The 18,288-nt window shown below is 58.8% G+C and overlaps 2 protein-coding genes and 1 long non-coding RNA gene across 3 annotated transcripts; 2 read left to right on the forward strand and 1 right to left on the reverse strand.

Annotated features, from left to right (window-relative positions):
- The first annotated feature begins 4,151 nt into the window (after positions 1-4,151).
- HMX3 (H6 family homeobox 3) lies at positions 4,152-5,898 on the forward strand. Its single transcript, XM_070469852.1, has 2 exons — positions 4,152-4,551; positions 5,213-5,898. The coding sequence occupies exons 1-2, from the start codon at positions 4,152-4,154 to the stop codon at positions 5,896-5,898; spliced, it is 1,086 nt and encodes a 361-aa protein (XP_070325953.1).
- An 8,598-nt stretch (positions 5,899-14,496) lies between these two features.
- LOC139035906 (uncharacterized) lies at positions 14,497-15,818 on the reverse strand. Its single transcript, XR_011488557.1, has 3 exons — positions 15,076-15,818; positions 14,901-14,967; positions 14,497-14,817 (listed from the first exon to the last, which is right to left on the reverse strand). It is a non-coding gene; the product is annotated as an uncharacterized lncRNA (long non-coding RNA).
- Positions 15,819-16,212: 394 nt separating this feature from the next.
- Positions 16,213-18,067, forward strand: HMX2 (H6 family homeobox 2). The gene is made up of 2 exons (XM_020899009.2): positions 16,213-16,538; positions 17,485-18,067. Exons 1-2 carry the CDS (start codon positions 16,271-16,273, stop codon positions 18,036-18,038), a joined length of 822 nt encoding a protein of 273 aa, XP_020754668.2. The 5' UTR covers positions 16,213-16,270; the 3' UTR covers positions 18,039-18,067.
- The last annotated feature ends 221 nt before the right edge of the window (positions 18,068-18,288 follow it).

Consider the following 18,288-nt stretch of genomic DNA (forward strand, 5'->3'; position numbering starts at 1 on the left):
CCTGGGGGCTCTGAAATCTTAAACAGTCACTCCCATTCCACAGATAAGCAGGTGGACTATCCCAGGAAACTGTTTCAAAAAGAAGGATCCTATGGAAGGAAGCAGAATTTTTTGAGATTATGAAAATATTCACCTTTCCAAGAACTCACTACTTGCTGACCTGTATGTGTGCATGTGTATGTATGTGCTGTGGATGCGTGGATGCTGGGGTTAGGGAGCAGGTGCCATTGTGAGTATCCTTTGCCAGGCCTCATTCTTTCAGGTGAAAGTCAGGTGTTAGTCATAGCATTTCCAGGCTCCCTCTGCCCTGTGCTGCAGAAGCCCTGTTCTGCACAGTCTACCTGCCTTGGATTAGCCCGTGAGGACGCTTCAGGGGACCTATTGCTAGGGCTCCTTTAGGTTTTGTTAAAGTGTTAATCGCTCAGTAGTGTCTGGACTCTTTGAGACCTCATGGACTGTAGCCCACCAGGCTCCTTTGTCTCTGGAATTGTCCCGGCAAGAATACTGGAGTGGGTAGCCATTCCCTTCTCCAGGGAATCTTCCTGATCCAGGGATCGAACCTGAGTCACCTGCATGGCAGGCAGATTATTTACCATCTAAGCCACTAGGAAAGTCCAGGTTTTCTAAGATGCATTGTCAAAAGACTTCAGGTTCTCATTAAACCCTTTAAAGAAAAAATGCTTTGGGGTATGAACAGGCTATCTGAAGGACCCTAATCAGCTAGGCAAATCATCTGCAGTGGAACCTGAATTCATTCATTCAGGCTCAAGCATTCAGGCATTAACAAGAGGCTACTGAGCATCACTGGTTGACCAGCTGTGCGCTGAGTCCTGGGAAGAGGAATGAGACAGCCCCACCGCCCTCCACCCTTCCAGCAGTTCACATCGAGCCTGAAGACAGGGTGGGGACCTAAGGGGTCAGTTAAAAGCAGGAACATGAAACCTGCCCTAAAACAGGGTCAGGAAAGAAGGGAGGCAGGGGGGAGAGACAAAAGAGAGCATTTGCTATGGTGGCCAGGTAGAGATCCGCAGAGCTCCGCAAGTGTTTCACTCTCTGCTTGTCTCGGAATTCAGAGAAAAAAAAAAAGTGCTTTTTTTGTTCGCAAGCCAAGACCGGGAAGAGTAAGCCCACGTGTGTTTTTAAACGCTGTGTGCCAGGACTGTGGTTTCTCACCGGGAGCCAGCAGGTTTGGTTTAGAGGATGTCCCATAGAGGGCGCCGTTTGCCTGACTTTGAATGGAGTTGCGGGCGCAAGTAAACCGAGGCTCAACACCGCTCGCCAGAGGGCGAGTGAAGGTCTCTGTTCCCGTCTGGGACCCTATATACCACGAGCTTTCCGGAAGAGCCAGGGGAAAAAAATTTTTTTTTTTAAATCTGTTCTCCTGGCTGTTGAAATTCAGCATTCCTGAAATTTAGGGAATGGGCTGGGGGTGCTGACGCCCGAGCATCTCACTTCCCTGATCAAGACGCACATACATGAGCCAGCGCACCTGCGCGCCCCTGGGAGGGAAGACGCTGTGAGAGCTTGGGACCAAAGAGAGTGAGGTTCCGGCAGCGGCGCCGCAGGGTGCAGGGTCTGCTTTTTGGCGGACTCTTCTCCAGCCAGCCTGCACCCCTTCCCATCTGGGTCTAGTCCCCCGTTGCAATTAGCCAAGAGCTCACTTCCCCAGCCAGAACTTTTCCGCGAAGTCTGCGGAACGCTTCTTTCTTCCCCGGCATGAGCAGCTTTCCCGCTAGTTTCAGCTTAAAGAGCTCTCCTTGAGTCAGAACTTTGGCCAAGTTCTGCACGCTTCTGCCTGAGACTGGAGCGCTCCCGCAACGCGCGCGCGCGCACAGAGACACGCAGGGGCCATTCCATCATAGTCTCTGCCGCGTGGCCGGTCGGTGTGGGCGGCGCCCTCTGAACTGGTTTAGACATAGGCGCCTCCAGTTATTTCTGCAGTTGGAGAGGAAATGACTTCTGGGTGTCCAGCACTGGTTGGGTGACCTTGGCCCGGTCTCCTCTCCAGGAGCCTTTTTCTATCTATAAAACCTGAATGTTCAAGTCTTAGGGCTGTAACTGGTTCCAAAGTCAGATTTTTGGATGGAATAGCGTTTTATATTTCAGCAAATCCCTGTGCAAACTCGAGGAAGTGATGATGATAATGAGGATAATAATTGTTTATGGAAGCACCATTTACAATGATTCCTGGTTCCCAAAGCAAATCAATACAGGGTTCACTACTGCAGGTGAATATTTGCTGAAAGAAACATTAAATGCGCCCTTTGAGAGAGATTTGTTGGGGAAAGGTGGGAAGCGCGGGATCGGAAAATATAACGTGCCTACTTCTCAACTGGGTAACTAAAGCAGTCGCGCCAGCCAATGCAGGGCGGCCTTGAGTTAGGTGAGCGCTAGATCTAACGAAAAAAAAAAAAAAAAAAGACGATAGTAGAAGGGGCTACCAGAAGACCTCGGGTGTATGGAAGCTCACAGTGCATGGAAGGGAGTGACAGCCACTTTCCCACCTTTCTCTGACCAGGGACTCCGCAAGCAATTCTGGTTTATTTGATGCTTAGAGTCTTAAATGCCTGCCTTCCAGCTTTCTTGTGCAATTTGGAGAGTTGATTTTAAAGTCCATGGAGCAGAGTAACCTTCCGTGCAGCTCAGAAGTCCAGCAGGGTTCTCCAGGGACTTGACGGCAGTCGGGACGTGCTTCGGTGCTGTGCCAAGCCTGCCGCAGAGGCAGGTGCGCCGTTGTGCCTACAGATCGCACTGCCCCCACTGAAGCGTCAGGCGGCTCCAAACGCTGGCGGGAGAGGCTTCCCGGGAGAAAGTGCATTTTCGGGGCAACAGGCTCAGAGTGGATCGTCAAGGTTTGGGCCCCGGCGGCCAGACGAGAGGAATGCCCTGCAGAGCGTAGCGTAGCCGTCGGTGCACAACTCTCCACCGAGTGACGCGCGGGCGTCAGCCTGTTTTTCGCGCACACCCTGTGCGTAGAGACGCACAGCCGCTCCTGCTCTCGGGGGAAGGCTCTCTCCTCGGTTTCCCAAGGCCAAAGGCCAAGGCCACGCGGATTCCTGAGACCGCGGACGCGGTGCAAGGACTTTTAGTCCAGGCCCCTTCCTGTCGACGAGACGGTGGGTGGGGAACCTAAATCCCCTCTTCTTGGCTGCGCCTTTGGCATGCTTTAGGGAAAATGCTGGACCCCCAAAGGGTAGGCAAGTGCTGAGTTCACCGCAGATCGGAGGTCGCGTCCAGCCTCTTGGGCTGGCGCTGCTTGGCTCTCCAGCTGCGTGGGGGCGGCGGGCCCCTGCCAAGCCCCTGGGGGGCGGAGAAGAGGCAGCTGCGAGCGCGGATAACCCCGAGGTGACCCGGGCGGGCCCGGCCCGCCCCTTCCCCCTCCCGCAGGCCAGGCGGCTGGAAGCGGGTCCCCGAGCTGCAGGGGGGAGAGGGAGGCGCGGGCTCTGGGCGCCGCGGCTGTCAGTGCGCTCCGACCCGGGGCGCCGCCGGCTCCGCGTCCCTCGCTCTCCTCCTGCGCTCGCCGGAGCGCTCCGAGTGCCTCTTTAGCAGGAGCCAATATCCTTTTGTGCTAATAGGCTTGTCCTCATTTGCTGCCTAATTGGACTATATAAAGCCAATAACAGGCGGACTCTTATAGCCCGAAGCCAAAGCGCCAAAATCCGAGGCAAGGCGAGGAGGGGGCGGTGGCGCAGGCGGCTGCGGGGCCCGGGCTCGGGCTGCGCCTTCGCTGCCTAATCCCATTTGCCATTGTACGCGCCCAATCGCCGTATACTCCCCGCATTTAACTTGGATGACATTTTGATTTCATCATTAGCATCCGGCGCCGGATTGACGCAGCCCCAAGCCGGGGACTGCTCTTGCCGCCTCCTCCCCGGGAGCCGCCGCCGCCGCCGCCGCCGCCGAGCCGCCTCGCTCCCTCGGTGCCGCGGCAGGGCCGCTCCCCGCCCCTCGGCACCCCTCCCCCATGCGAGCCCGCCCCGGCCGGGCCCTCACCCCGCCCTCCTGCCGCTGGATTTGCGCCCGGGGCGGCCCCCGACTTTGCGCCCCGTAGTTGAGTTCCGTTTATGGTCTGATTTCCGGCGCCCGTCCGCTCGCCCAGACGCCCGCCTGTCCCGCTCCCTCCCTCCCGGGGACTCGGAGGAGAGGGGACCATGCCGGAGCCCGGGCCGGACGCCCCCGGCACCGCTAGCGCGCAGCCCCCACCGCCGCCTCCCCCGCCTCCCGCGCCCAAGGAGTCCCCGTTCTCCATCAAGAACCTACTCAACGGAGACCACCATCGGCCGCCCCCTAAGCCGCAGCCGCCCCCACGGACGCTCTTCGCTCCGGCCTCAGCCGCAGCCGCCGCGGCAGCTGCCGCGGCCGCTGCGGCCAAGGGAGCCTTGGAGGGAGCCGCGGGCTTCGCGCTCTCGCAGGTGGGCGACCTGGCTTTCCCCCGCTTTGAGATCCCGGCGCAGAGGTTTGCCCTGCCCGCGCACTACCTGGAGCGCTCCCCGGCCTGGTGGTACCCCTACACCCTGACCCCCGCCGGCGGCCACCTCCCGCGACCTGAAGGTACCGACCTATCTTTGAACTTTCGTTGTCTTTCCCCACGAGCCTTTCTGCACTGCGTCCCATCGTAGACCCGGGACCATCACCCTCCCCGGCCCTATCCGCCCCGACCTGTAACCCACAAACGCGCTTGTTTGGCCAACTTCCTCCGTCCCCTAACTTGGAGCTCCTGCCCGCGCGCTCTGTTGCGCTGCTCGGGAATCCAATCCCACTTGGTGAGGAAAGAAGTGAAGTTGGATCCCGGGCATGGCGCTTCCCGGGAAAAGGGATCTCGGGCACGAATGGGGAGGTGGCGTCAGGTGGCTGGGACAAGGGGAACTTGGCCTGGATGAAGGGAGTGACCCGGGGGGGGGGTGCCTAAGCTGGAGGCGAATCTGCTCGCGGGCCCCTGGTGGGAGAACTGAGGGAAAGAAAGAAACCGGCCCTGCCGCCGTCTCCGGGTCGCTCCAGCCTGTCCCCGGGAGAAGGTCGGATGTCGGGGCGCGGCGCCCCTCTTCTGGCCCAGCTGGGAAGGAGGCCCGCGGGAATGGTGAGGCCTCGATGCCTGGGGCCCGGAAGCCGTCGCGGTGTGAGCCTGCGGCCCCCCAGGCGCCAGGCCTCGCTGAAGGCTGTGTCCGTGTGCGTGTGTGTGTGTCTGTGCGTCCGTCTGTCTGTCTCTCCCCAGCCTCGGAGAAGGCCCTGCTGCGAGACTCCTCCCCCGCCTCGGGCACCGACCGCGACTCCCCCGAGCCGCTGCTGAAGGCCGACCCCGACCACAAGGAGCTGGACTCCAAGAGCCCGGACGAGATCATTCTGGAGGAGAGCGATTCGGAGGAAGGCAAGAAGGAGGGCGAGGCGGCGCCGGGCGCGGCCGGGGCGAGCGTGGGGGCGGCCGCGGCGGCGGCGGCGGCGACGCCGGGCACCGAGGACTGGAAGAAGGGCGCAGAGAGCCCGGAGAAGAAGCCCGCGTGCCGCAAGAAGAAGACGCGCACGGTCTTCTCGCGCAGCCAGGTCTTCCAGCTTGAGTCCACCTTTGACATGAAGCGCTACCTGAGCAGCTCGGAGCGCGCCGGCCTGGCCGCGTCCCTGCACCTCACCGAGACGCAGGTCAAGATCTGGTTCCAGAACCGCCGCAACAAGTGGAAGCGGCAGCTGGCGGCCGAGCTGGAGGCGGCCAACCTGAGCCACGCCGCGGCGCAGCGCATCGTGCGCGTGCCCATCCTCTACCACGAGAACTCGGCCGCCGACGGCGCGGCGGCCGCGGCCGCGGGGGCCCCGGTGCCGGTCAGCCAGCCGCTGCTCACCTTCCCGCACCCTGTCTACTACTCGCACCCCGTGGTCTCGTCCGTGCCGCTGCTCCGGCCCGTCTGAGGCCCGAGAGGGGAGGAGGAGGGCGCGCCCGGCCCCCTTCCAGGCCCCGGAGGAGACTGGGCCGGGCAGAGGGCGCCGAGACGTCCAGCGGCCTTCGGGAGCCGGGGCTCCGGCGCGCGGCCCCGGCCTCCCCTCCCCCAGTCGGTAGCGTTTTTTTTTGTAAGTATTTGCAATGCATTTTCGTGCAATTCACCCCTAATGGATTTGAGGCGCTTCCCCTCTTACTTTTGGTTTCGGTTTATATTAAGAGAAAGCAAGAAAGAGACATTTCCAGGTCAAATATTTCGGCTGGAAGCTTTTGTAAAATGTGCGATCCTCTCACCCCCCATCCCCCTCCCAGATTCTCATTGCGCTGTGACTTTTTGGGTTTATTTTTATACAAGGAAAGTAAACGCAAAGCCTGAACCCCCAGTTTATTCATTTTCTAAAGAACTATTTTTCAGAAGTCGAGGGGGAGAGAGAGAATTCACATTGTACTTTTATTCTGGATCTCTGGGTGTGGCTGTTCCCCTTTACTCCCAATCAATTACTCCCCAATTTTCAGAATCTGAGCAGCTTCTCATAAGAACCCAGACTCAGGCCACTTTTCTCTCTCCTCTCTCCGGCAGAGGTCTGTCGCAGTTCACCTCTTCATTGGTCCCTTTTTGTGATGGATGAATTCTCTAAGTGTTTAAAGGGAAAGGATAAGATAGCCCACAATCAGACTTCTGATTTTTGAAACACCTCCACATCTGGCCTGGTGTGAATGATCTTATTTATTAGTAGCCTCTGTTTGGGAAGTTTCATTTGTTGGTAAATTATTATTAATATTCCTATTGTTACTTTGTTCCCTGTTTTGAGAGAGTGATTTCAATATTAAAAAACAAACCAACCTATTTTTTATCCTCTCCCCCTATCTTTTTGTTCTGCAGTAACTGTTGTATTTTTGACCTGTGCAATATTGTACAAAATTTCCTGAGAGCCCTGCTTCTTCTTCTGTGGAGAGAAGCTGACGTTTTCAATGTCTAATCCCAGTCAATCGTTTATGAGGAGGAAATTAAGGAGAAAAGGGGGAAGGAAGGAGACAAGGATAGGTAGGGATGCTCGAAGAAGTAAGATAGGCATACTGGAGCGCTTTAAGTGAAGGACAATCAATTTAGGAGAATTTTAACTTATTTGATAAATGTACAGATTTCTTGTAAAGTTCACCCTCAACTCCTCAGGGCTCCTGGCTCTGCCACCCAATCTTTTTCCTTTCTGTCGGCTACACCTGTTGTTCCGCGGTAGTTTGTCCCTGCCACCCATCACCCTCCCCCCTGCCCGGATTCAGGCCCTTTTTAAGAAAAAGAAGGGGAGAGGGAATCACAAAATATTGTTACACTTCATGTTGTCGTGAAATGGAATTAATTAAAAAGAAAAGCGAAGCATTTCCTGTGGCCGGAGTGTGTAACTTTGGACGGTTTTCCCCAGAGCAGGTGTCTCCAAACTCTTTTCTGCCTCGCTCTCTGGCAGCCTCTGCAGACTGGCCGAGTCCGACCTCGACGTACACCCCTCTAATCGGGAGGCGGCGGAGACAGAGGCGGCTTTGTTCGAGACCAGAGCTGCGCTCTCTCCCCGGTGCCGTCTGCCTCTTGAAACGCCGGTGCGAGCAAGGGAAGAATGCGGGGCGGAAGGGGTGAGGACCTAGTCTTATCTAGTTCGCGAAATCGAGCGCAGCGACAGCCGCGAGCTGAGACCACTGGTTATTTCCCATCGCAGGGCAGCCGCCTCGAATTCCGTTCCCAGGCCGCGGGGTCCTTTAGGAGCCGCAAGCTTCTGGGCAGAACATCCCTGGGCACCGTGGGCCCGAGTGGGGTCGGCTCCGCTGCCTCCGGGATGCGGGCTGGGGACGGAAGAAGGGGGTGAACTTGGAGCTTAGCCGGGGGAGCCAGAGGCCGATCGCGACGTCCAGCTGGGAGCGGCCAGGCCGAGAGAGGGCGACCCTAGGGAGGCGAGCCAGCCCTAGAGACCGCGGCTCGCGACTCCGGTATAGAGAGGCCTCCCCAGGCCTGGAAGCACTGTGGCTCCCGGGGCGATTCGGGTGTGGACACGGTCATGGTCTGTCCAGTGCCGGGGAGCAGAGGCCACCCGACTGCGGCGGCGGCGGCGACCGAGAGGACTGTCTCCTCGTGGCCAGATCCTTTTCTGTGCACCGCGCCAACGCCTCGCGGGCGCACGCTTTCTTTGGGTTCCCCCACCCCGATCTCGGCCGCTTCGGGGAAGCGCAGCGCTGGCGTTTCCCAGGCTCTCGCCAGGCCCCGGCCTCTACGCTCTGCGTAGACCGGCTGCCGAACCCCGCGCTCCCGGAGCCGCTCGCGAGCGCGGGTCCTGAGGGCGGAGGCAGGGGCTCGCTCGGGAGCTTCTCGCCTGCGCGGCTCGGCAGCCTGCCTTAGGGCTCGCGGCCCGCACGCCGGCTCCTGGCTGGGCGCGTTTGAAGCTGGGGAGTCAAGAAGGGGGAGACGAGGAACCCGGAGATGGCGAAGATTCGGGCGAGCACACCGCGGGCGCGGCCGCTGGGGAGCGCCTGCACGCGCCCCCACGCCTTCTCCCAGAGCTTTACAGTTGCTCAAGCCCAGTCCACAGGATTGATTATACTGTGGCTGAAACGTCGAGTATCGTTTTCTATTGACGGGAAACTGCCTCCAAATAAACTGGCATGCGTATTTATGGCAAGATTTAGCCTGGACCTCAGTGGAAGACAGATCTGCCTTTATTTCCCTCTGGTTTGGGATAAAAACGAGGGCATGTGTCACAAGTGAAAAATAAACAGAAATTCAGGGGCCAAATATGTTATTCCATGTGTTACCTGCAAACACAGTGATGCCTTTTACTGTTGGCAATACTAACTGCGGGACAGGCCAATAACAGCTCATTAAAAATAATGTTGCAATAGCAAACACGTTCTTAGATTTTACAGCCAGAACACGATGTTATCAACCACCAAAATACTTCTTTATTTGTGTTTGGATTCTAGAAAACGGTTCTTGACTGACCCGGTCTTTACAAAGTCGAGAAATAGCTGGTTCTCCACCGGCACAGTTGATTCTTTGTCCTGGCCTCCCTTTGAGGACCCCCCGTTGCCCTAGGCCAGGGAGTCCCTTCCAGGAGCCAAGGTGCATGCCCTGGGGGAGGAACGTGGCTGGGCTGTGGCCTGGAACTGGCTGAGATGTGAGCCTAGAAGCCTGCCCAGGCAGAAACCCTCCAACTCGCTCCTTTTGGGTGGGGGTCGCAGTATTTCTCAGGATGCAAGAGACAGCATGGAAGCTGCTCCCTGAGCATGAAGCATTCTAGGCTCTACTGCAAGTCTGTGTAGAGGCCAAGACAGCACTTGTGAGACTGAACTGGCCTGGGTCATCTGCCCCCTGCCCCCCACCCCCAGACAGAACGCTTCTGTAGGTGCTGCCTCTGGGGAAATTGCCAGGAGCTGCCAGAACCACTCAGCAGAAGGGGTTCTGTGGGGTGCGTGAGGGTACCTCCAACTCAACTCCTCCAAGACATCTGTCCTGGGAAGCCAGAGCTGCTGGTATGCCCTAACCATAGGACACTGAGCCAACACCCCTGACTTTATCCCTTCGGATGGTGGAATCCAGCCTTCTCTCTGATCCTAACTTCAGATCCTTCCCCCCATGGGAACCCCCAATTAAGTCAGTGCAATGGCATCGGCCTCCTGGCTTAATAGTTTCTGCACCATCCAAACAGACACACACGCAGACAACATACAGGATACACTCACACTCATAGGTGATTTAAAACACTCACCCCGCCCCCCCTTTAGTTAGAGCTCCTGACAGACCCCATATGCAGGGGTTCCCAGGACACAGCCTGTATATGCGTTGAGCATCACATCTGCATTATGATCACACAGCATCACAGCAGCAGACACAGTCAGGCACATGTTCTGGGTGCCTGGGCAGCTGGTTTTCTCTGATGGCCCCAGGCTAAGGCAAGCTGGGAAGAACCTTGGGGAGAAGATTGGGTAGGGAGCGAGGTGGCGCTGCAACCTCTGCGGCACGAAGCTTGAAATCTTCTGAGCAGAGATGCCTCCTGTTCCCTCCTCACCAGCCACCTGGGACAAACTGTGGACGCCGCCAACATCCCACTGCAGACCCCCATATGCTTATAGGCCAGGACCTCACTCGGAGCCGGGGTCCCACTGTGTCCGGCTCTGAGCACCGGCGAGCATCTCGGAGCCCTGGGAGACCAGTGAGCAAGCTCTCGAGCTGTTTCTGTTGGCAACACAGATGTATTTCTTTTATTTGGTAGTAAATAGAGCAGGTGTGTGTACATCAAATAAGAGCAAGACAGATATAAACTACCCACCCCTCCCCCCGCCACTGGACGCTCATTCTGAACCAGGACGTCCCTTCGCAGGCCCGGGCACGCCAGAACCCCAGAGCACGCGCTGGAGGGTAGAGCGGAGAGAAAGAGGAGGCACGCAGGTCGGTGGGATTTGCTTTCTCTTCTGCAAGCGCACGCTGGGGCAGCCTGGGCCCGGGCGATGGGAGTGGGGGTCAGAGCAGCGGTGGCCTTGAGGGCTACGCAACTTTCGACCCTCGGGGGCTTTGACGAGAGCTGGTGTTGTTGAGCTGCCTGGGCCTGGGCCAAGCTTTCCTGCTTCTACCGCGCGGGGTACCTGAACTTCCCTGGAGAGGCCCTGCGGGGGCTGGAGACTAATCCGAGAACCGCCCTGCCCGCCTCCCGGGCCCCATGTCGCCCCACCCCTCTCGCTTGTCCACGCCCCGGGCCCTGAGACCCATCCCGGAGGTTTCTTCCTCCAAGAGTGGACCGCCAAGCGGCCAGGCAAAGACCTTGCTAGTGGTCACGGCGGCGGGGTCGGAGTGTAAAAGCTGTGAGTCCCATGGAAAGCCTCACTTGGGGGTCCAAAGCACAGCTGGGGAAGCCCCTGGAATGTCGCCCTCCAGGGCACTTGCACCTGGCCCGGCAGAGGCACTTCTCCGCCCCTCCTCCCGGCTTCCCGCCCATTCTCTGCTCGCCCACCCCCGCCCAGCCTGCTGGCCAGTCTGCCTTTTGGGTGCGAGCGATCCGTTCGCCTGGGCGCGCTCATCTCGCAGTGTGCACGGCCATGTGAGCAGTGCGCCTGTCTGGGTGCGCGGGACGAATAGTGACCTTTGGCCTACGAACATTTGGGAGGGTGCTGTAGGCGGATGGCGGAAGAGAGAAAAGGGCCACAAAGACAACCGGAGTGCTGTACTCTGGAGCCCCGCCTGGGGCCCCGGACCCGGATCTTGAGATCTGGGATGCGCCTGTTCCCGAACTTGGCGCCTGTTGCGGAAGTACCCTGGAGGCTTATTGGGGGTTGGGGGGAGCGGTTTCTAGGTAATCCGGTCTCTGACAGCAGCGCAGCGGGTGTCCGTTTTTCCGCTAGGGATCCTTCCCCACCCTTCTGCCTCCAGAAGGATCCCGTTGCACTTTCACCGTGTGTCCGGGCAGTTTCGGAGACCAGCGACAAGAGATAGTTGGAGGCAGCGGGCCTTCTCAGACAGTTTCCAGGAGATGCCCACTTGTTGTACTAGCCCAGCTCCCTTCCTTGGCTGCTGCTCCAGGCGATTCCTCTTCGCAGCGAAAACTGCCCCCCCAAATCTCTGTCGCCGGATTCCTAAAGGATCCCTTCTGGTTGCAGTGGACCGAGAAGAAAAAGAGTTGAGGGAGAGGTGAGAGTGAAGAGAGCGAGAACGCGCCGAGAGCGCGTGGCTCCCATCATTTAGACTGGAACTGCGAGGTGGAGTCACCTGGCGTTCCTCACCCGAGCGCTAAAGTCTTGAAGAAAAAGAAAGAATCCCCTTCTCTTGTGAGCTTCGCCGCCCTCGCCCCCCTTGGTGATGGAGTGCACGCATCAGATTTTCATCAAAGTTCTATTAAGTGAAACATAGGTTGCAGGGCACCCTTTGATTGAAACAGTTTAAATTTTAATTGTGTTTTTAATTTGACATATAGTTGCAGAAAGGAATGACACTGCGTCGCCAAGGGGCGGTCGATTTTCTTAATTTCTCCCAGAGGAATTGATGAGTCTATCAGGCCACTAGATTGGAAACCCATTAAAGCTCTCTGGTTAGGCTGTTAATTGGAACTTGATGGATGTGGGGAGGGGGGTGTTGGGACTCGGCTATGCTGATCCAATCTTCATGACTTTCTGTTTTCCAATAAATTACACAATTCATTTTCCAGCCGCAGATTACATAAATTGTACACCTCTGGGGCTCTCTTTTTCAAATAAGGAGCCCTTTTCCCCAAAAGCCTATTGCAAGATGTCATTTGCACCAAAGAACGAACAGCAGAGGCCCTTGAATGAAAATCGAAACATAATCAACGTTTATACTTAGAAAATTTATTGAGATCATTTTCTCTGGTATTTCCTTATTTTAAAGTTTCGACGCGCCATATATCATAATCCACTCGCACAAAGGGGGGGGGGCAGACTGTGTTTAATATTTATCGAAGCTTGATTCCAAGATCAAACTTGTTTATGACTTCATCTGTCATTTCGGAGGGAGCCTTCTTCCACTATTACCCGGCTCAGCCAGCCTATTTCCCGACTGCCGCAGAGCAGAGAGGATCAATTTTTATTAGGCTTCTCGGCAAGTTTGCTCTGGGCCGCTTTAATATTGAGCAGCAGCATAATCTCGAGACCTAAACTTTAAGCGTCCTTTCAGTCTCGGAAAGTTTATCATTCCTTGGAACTCGGTTATGCCTAATTCCCAGGAAACGGGAAGGGGAGGGGGGAGCGATCCCAAGGATGACGAGGGGCCTGAGGGGCCTGACTGTTAATCTGGTTGAACTAAGGAGGGGCGGAGCTACCCCGAAACTAGGAGGGTGGGGCGGGAGGTGGGACCGAGTGGAAGGATTACCACGCTCGAGGGCAGAGAGACGGGGTGTCTGTGGGTGGTGGTTCCTGAAGCTGAAGTTTCCTGGCCGTGTGGTTTGCAGCTGCGCTCAGCCCAGGAGAGGGAGTCTGGGTCTCTGCCTTCGCCATTAAGTCTCGGGGACCCCCCCCCAAATGCCAAGAGAGGGCGGGGAGATCCTGTCCTGGGCCTCTGGCCCCTGCAGTGGGACTGCTGTCCGTAACCGAGGGACAGCGGGAGACCCCGCCCGTGACCAGTTGAAAGGAGAGGAGGCGTGGAGGACCCGTTTGCCCGGTCTCCCCCCCCACAGCCTCTCCGCTGCAGCCTTCCCGCCTTCGGCCTGCGCCACCACCACCATCATTTCCCGGGCTCGGGGCAGTGTGTCTGGCGCTGTAGCGCACGTTTGCGGACGAATGCTTGCCCCGGCGGAAGCGTTATGCCGACGAGCCTGAGGTTTACGGTGTTCGCGTCCGAAGAGGTGCCTGGGCGGAGGAGGAGGCTGTGCAGCAGCGCGCGCCCGTGTAGACCAGACCGTCGAAGCGATCGCGAGGAGCATAGCGAGCAGGCGGAGAACTCGGCCAGGAGGCTCCTTCAGGCTTCCCTCCCAAATTAGCCCGCGGAAGCTGGTGGTGGTGGCGGCTGGGGGTCGCGAGGCTGCACGGTTTCCTAAGAGTCCTCAAACGAGGCTGCACGCCCGCCCCCGACCCCCCGAAGCTCGCCGGGTCTGGGAGTTGCTTCTCCGAGGCTCATCCCAGAGGCCCCGCCGCTGCCACACCTGGCCACTGCCTTGGCAGAGGCCAGCTCCACCCAAACACCCGTCCGGGCGGGCTTGAGGTAGCCGGGGTCCTCACAGTCTACCCCGCAGCCACTCCCAAGCTCAGCATCAATGCCTGCCCCCGCCCCTCGCCCCTTCCCCAGGGCCGCGTACAGGCAGTGGGACAACCTCGGGCTTCCATCTTGCTTACTCTACTTGGGCTGGTCACTTTTTTTCTCCTGGGCCTCAGTTTCCCCGCCTGTACACTGGGGCTAAGGATCGGCACCACAGGTTTGCTCTGAGGATTCAAGTGAAGAATGACCAGATGCGTTCTGGATAGTCCAGGTTGCCGGCGTCGAGTATTTGTTAGCTCAAAAGGGTTCAACGAAAGCCCTCCTTCTACCCCAAAGGATGTTTCTTTCCCAAAGGACGTTTCTTCCCCAGGCTCCCGCTCGCCGCGTCGGCCTGTTTCTCGCGGGGTGGGCGCAGCCCGGCCGGGAGACCCGCGCCGAGAGGTCGCAGGCTGGTGCGAGTCGGCTCTTGGTTTCCAGGATGCTCCCTTCTACCCCGCAACCGTGCGGGGGCGCGCGGGCCGGGCTGTGACGTAGCCCGGGAGCTCGCGCCGCGGCCGCGCAGAGGAGGACGCGCAAATTGTATTTCAGCACCGGGTCCTTCCGGGTTAATGAGCTGACACCATGATTAAAGCTGACCATTTGTAATGTGTCTCGACCCCGCCGCCGAGCCCTGAAGAGGTTAATGCGGTGACGGAGGCCGGCACCTGCCCCTCGCCGGCCTCCCTCCCGGGCCGTGGCGCATAGCCTCCGGCCCCCGCCCCCTCGCCTGCCCCTGCCCCCGCTGCGCCGCCGACTCCTAATCAATTAGCCCATTAACGAGCCCTTGGAGGAGTTAAGTAGGAAGAGGTTCTGCCACGGGTAGGGCTGCAGTCGGTAACTCACCGCGGCTAATGATATTATAAGCGTTTTACTCAATAACCCGGGCGCGGCGCGGGCGAGGAGGGAACTGCACCGTCATGGGGACAGCGTCTGGACATTTGTGGGGAGAGTCTCCCCTCTCCCTTGGCTGCATTTGGGGGGGGGGGCACCGTAGGGTCAGGGCTCCTGGGATCATTTGGCCGAGCCGTACCGGAGGCTGCAGACCCGGGGCTGAGGTCGCCTGAGCGCCTTGGAGTCTTGCCTCACCTTGGGTTCCTCGAGGCTTGTGTAGACAACTGTGCCCCCGAAACGTTTTGCCTGCGTCGCGTGGGTTCCGCATCTGGTACCAGTTGATCTGGGAATTAAAAGAGCAGGAGTCAGGGCTTTGATGGGGGCGTGCAAACACCTTAGGGAACTTATGGGTAACCGAGCGCCTACCGCAAGTTGTGCTCAGAATTAGCACTTTGACCTCATTTAGCTTCTTCGAGGTGATCGTCGCTTTCCCCTAATTTAAAAAATGAGAAAACCAAGGCTCAGAAAGTTTAAGAATCCTGTTCAAGGTCACCTCCCCATTTGAATACCCTTTGCCTAATCCTAAAACTATGGTCCTCACCTCTTTCTCCCCTTTCCTGGAGCAAATCGCTATTTTTGTAGCAATTCCCAGATCTCCAATATTTACCTAAAAACGAGAGTCAGGGAAGACAAGGCCGAGCTTTGGGCTGTTTACAGAGGTTTACAGGGTACCTTTCATTCTTACCTAGGCCATTCTCAAAACAGGTGAAGGGAAGGGGATATTAATGGGTGCGTATCACCTATGAAGCCAGTGAGGCTCTGATTGGGACTTGACTTGTCCAAGTTCACCTAGCGTGTAAATGGTGGTGCTGGGACTTGAACCTGGATCTCCCGAAACAAGATCTAGGGCCTCCCCACCCCCCATAACGATCATGCAGTCCTGCTGGGCCTGTGACAAGGTTGGGGTCTCTAGGGAGGAAGGGCCAAAGTTGTCTGCTCCCAGGCCTCCTAGTTAAGCTGCTAGGAAGAGCATCAGTTCCCGCGCGCACGCTCCTAAATCCCACGACCCTCAGCCTCCCCCGCGGGGCGCAGAGGCCTGCCAGCCCTACCAGCCTGCCCAGCAGAGAAGGGATGAGGGTCATGGGGAGATGGGGAGGGTCATGGCGCAGCCTGTGAGCCCCTTTGAGGGTGCGAGGACCTGTCGCCTAAAGGAGGCGTGGGGCCACTCCTGTTCTGAGCCCCGGGCTGCCCTTGTCTCTCGAGAGGGCCGGGGTCTGAGCCATCAGAGATGCCACAGAGGCTAGGAACCTGGCTGTCATCCATCCTGCTTTCGGTCCAGGCTAGTTGGACACAGCAGATGCCCGCTGGACTCTTCGCGAGCTCGGGGGAGGACAGGGGCTGTGAGAGCCGGGCCTGTGCTTTTTGAAATTTTCCGGGGCCGCTCGGCGGCGCTGCGATTGGCCGCGTCCGAGTAACCTCTATGCAAATGAGGCCGCGCCACCTCCGCGCCGCCGGGGATCCGGCGAGCTGGCGGGCAAGGAAGGGGCATTCGCGCCGGGGCTGGGCGGGCGCACCTGAAGCCGGGCGGGCAGGGACCCCAGCGCAGCTGTCGGGTGCCCGCGTTTCCCCAGCGCAGAGGGGACTCCTCGCCAGCTTCGCCGCCCCCTCCCCCAGCTCCCCTACCCGCCCCTCCCCCCCCCCCCGCCTGCCTGCCTGCCTGCCTGCCTGCACCACCTTCCACCCAGATCATCTCTAAAGGGAGTTCTTGGTTTCCTCCGATTTCTTATGAACCCAGGATGGGCAGCAAGGAAGATGCGGGCAAGGGGTGTCCGGCGGCCGGCGGCGTATCCAGCTTCACCATTCAGTCCATCCTGGGCGGGGGCCCCTCGGAGGCGCCGAGGGAGCCGGCCGCCTGGCCGGCCAGGAAGCGCAGCCTGTCCGTGTCCTCGGAGGAGGAGGAGCCGGACGACGGCTGGAAGGCACCCGCCTGCTTCTGCCCAGACCCGCACGGCCCCAAGGAGCCCGGCTCCAAGCACCACCCCCCCATCCCCTTTCCTTGCCTGGGTAAGGATGGCAAGCCGCCGGGTTGGCCTGGAGCAAGCTCTAGGGGAGGGAAACTGTGCCGGGGCTCTCGCGTCGGACCCCCCCCGCCCCCGGCCAGAGACGCGGCGGCGCGGGGTCCGGGGCCGAGGGTGGGGACGGGGAGAGGCGCGCTCCTCGCTGACTCCTCCGCCCCGCGGGCGCTCGGAAAGAAACCCGGAACACGGATGCCGCGCGGCGCGGTTTGGGGGAAGGTTGGTTTGAAGGGAGTGTGTTTGTGGGTTTGGCACAGGGCCGGCCGCTCTCAAGGCTCTGCCCGCAATATCCCCTTTGCACATCGGATACTTTCTGCACACGAGGTCTGGAACTCGGATCTGAGCGGTCCGTCCGTCCTTCTCTACCGCAGTCTCCTTCTGCGTCCTTTTCTTCTCTCTCTTCCCCTCTCTCGACCTCTGCCTCTCTTTCTCCCCTCCTCCTCCTCGGAATGATTAGCACTCCAAGATGATTGACAATGGTGCCTTTCAGAGATGGTTCCTCTTTACAACATCTGACCAAGGGGAGCCCCGTGTCAGTCCTCAGCGTGATTTCCGAACAAACGGCCTGTGAAACGATGCCACCCTATAAAGATCAGGGAACTCTTCCAGCTCAGTTACTACAAGGCAAAATCATCTTTTACAAAGATGCTAATATTCCCCCTCCAGACTTCCTCCCCTGTTGCTACAGGTCCTTTCAGGAAGCTGGGAGCACAGAGACCCCAGGCTCCAAGTAGCTGGGTCCCTCTCCTGTTGCTTTTCAAAAGCCGGGTGCCGCTTTCTGGGTTTCAGCGAGAGGGCGAGAAGAGTAGGGGCTGAGATCCAGGAAGATGGGAACCAAGGCTTCAGGCACCAGCCAAGCCCCTGGTCCTAGCAGGAGCTGGGGGTCCCTGAGGCCCCCCAACTCCATGGCCCTCCTGTCTGTTCTCACTCCCCAGGTACCCCCAAGGGCAGCGGAGGCGCGGGGCCGGCGAGCTCGGAGCGCAAGCCTTTCCTTTCTTCGCACCCGGACTTTAAGGAAGAGAAAGACAGGCTCTTGCCCGCGGGCTCACCGTCGCCGGGGCCCGAGCGGCCGCGGGACAGCGGCGGCGCCGAGCGGCAGGCGGGCGCGGCCAAGAAGAAGACGCGCACGGTCTTCTCGCGCAGCCAGGTGTACCAGCTCGAATCCACCTTCGACATGAAGCGCTACCTGAGCAGCTCGGAGCGCGCCTGCCTCGCCTCCAGCCTGCAGCTCACCGAGACCCAGGTCAAGACTTGGTTCCAGAACCGCCGCAACAAGTGGAAGCGGCAGCTCTCTGCCGAACTGGAGGCGGCCAACATGGCGCACGCGTCGGCGCAGACTCTGGTGGGCATGCCGCTGGTGTTCCGGGACAGCTCGCTGCTGCGCGTGCCGGTGCCGCGCTCGCTCGCCTTCCCCGCGCCGCTCTACTACCCGGGCAGCAACCTCTCGGCCTTACCTCTCTACAACCTGTACAACAAGCTCGACTACTGATAGCGGCCCGCCGGCCCCGCGCCGCGCGCCCTCCCGTCCGCTCCCCGCCAGGCTGGCGCGGGCTGCCCCCACCCCCCACTCCGGAGCAGGCGGCGCGTTTCCAGAAATATTACGAAATACACCATGTGTATTCATTATCTCTTATTTATGGCTTCTGCCCTACTTTGGTTTGATTGTTTCTGGTATTTATCGGCATCCCTCCAGCCAGATCATTTGCTCTCTACCCGCCCCCCCAAACAAACCAATAACA

Source organism: Odocoileus virginianus, chromosome 7 (genome assembly GCF_023699985.2).
Source record: "Odocoileus virginianus isolate 20LAN1187 ecotype Illinois chromosome 7, Ovbor_1.2, whole genome shotgun sequence".
In the NCBI taxonomy this organism is placed as follows: Eukaryota; Metazoa; Chordata; class Mammalia; order Artiodactyla; family Cervidae; genus Odocoileus; species Odocoileus virginianus.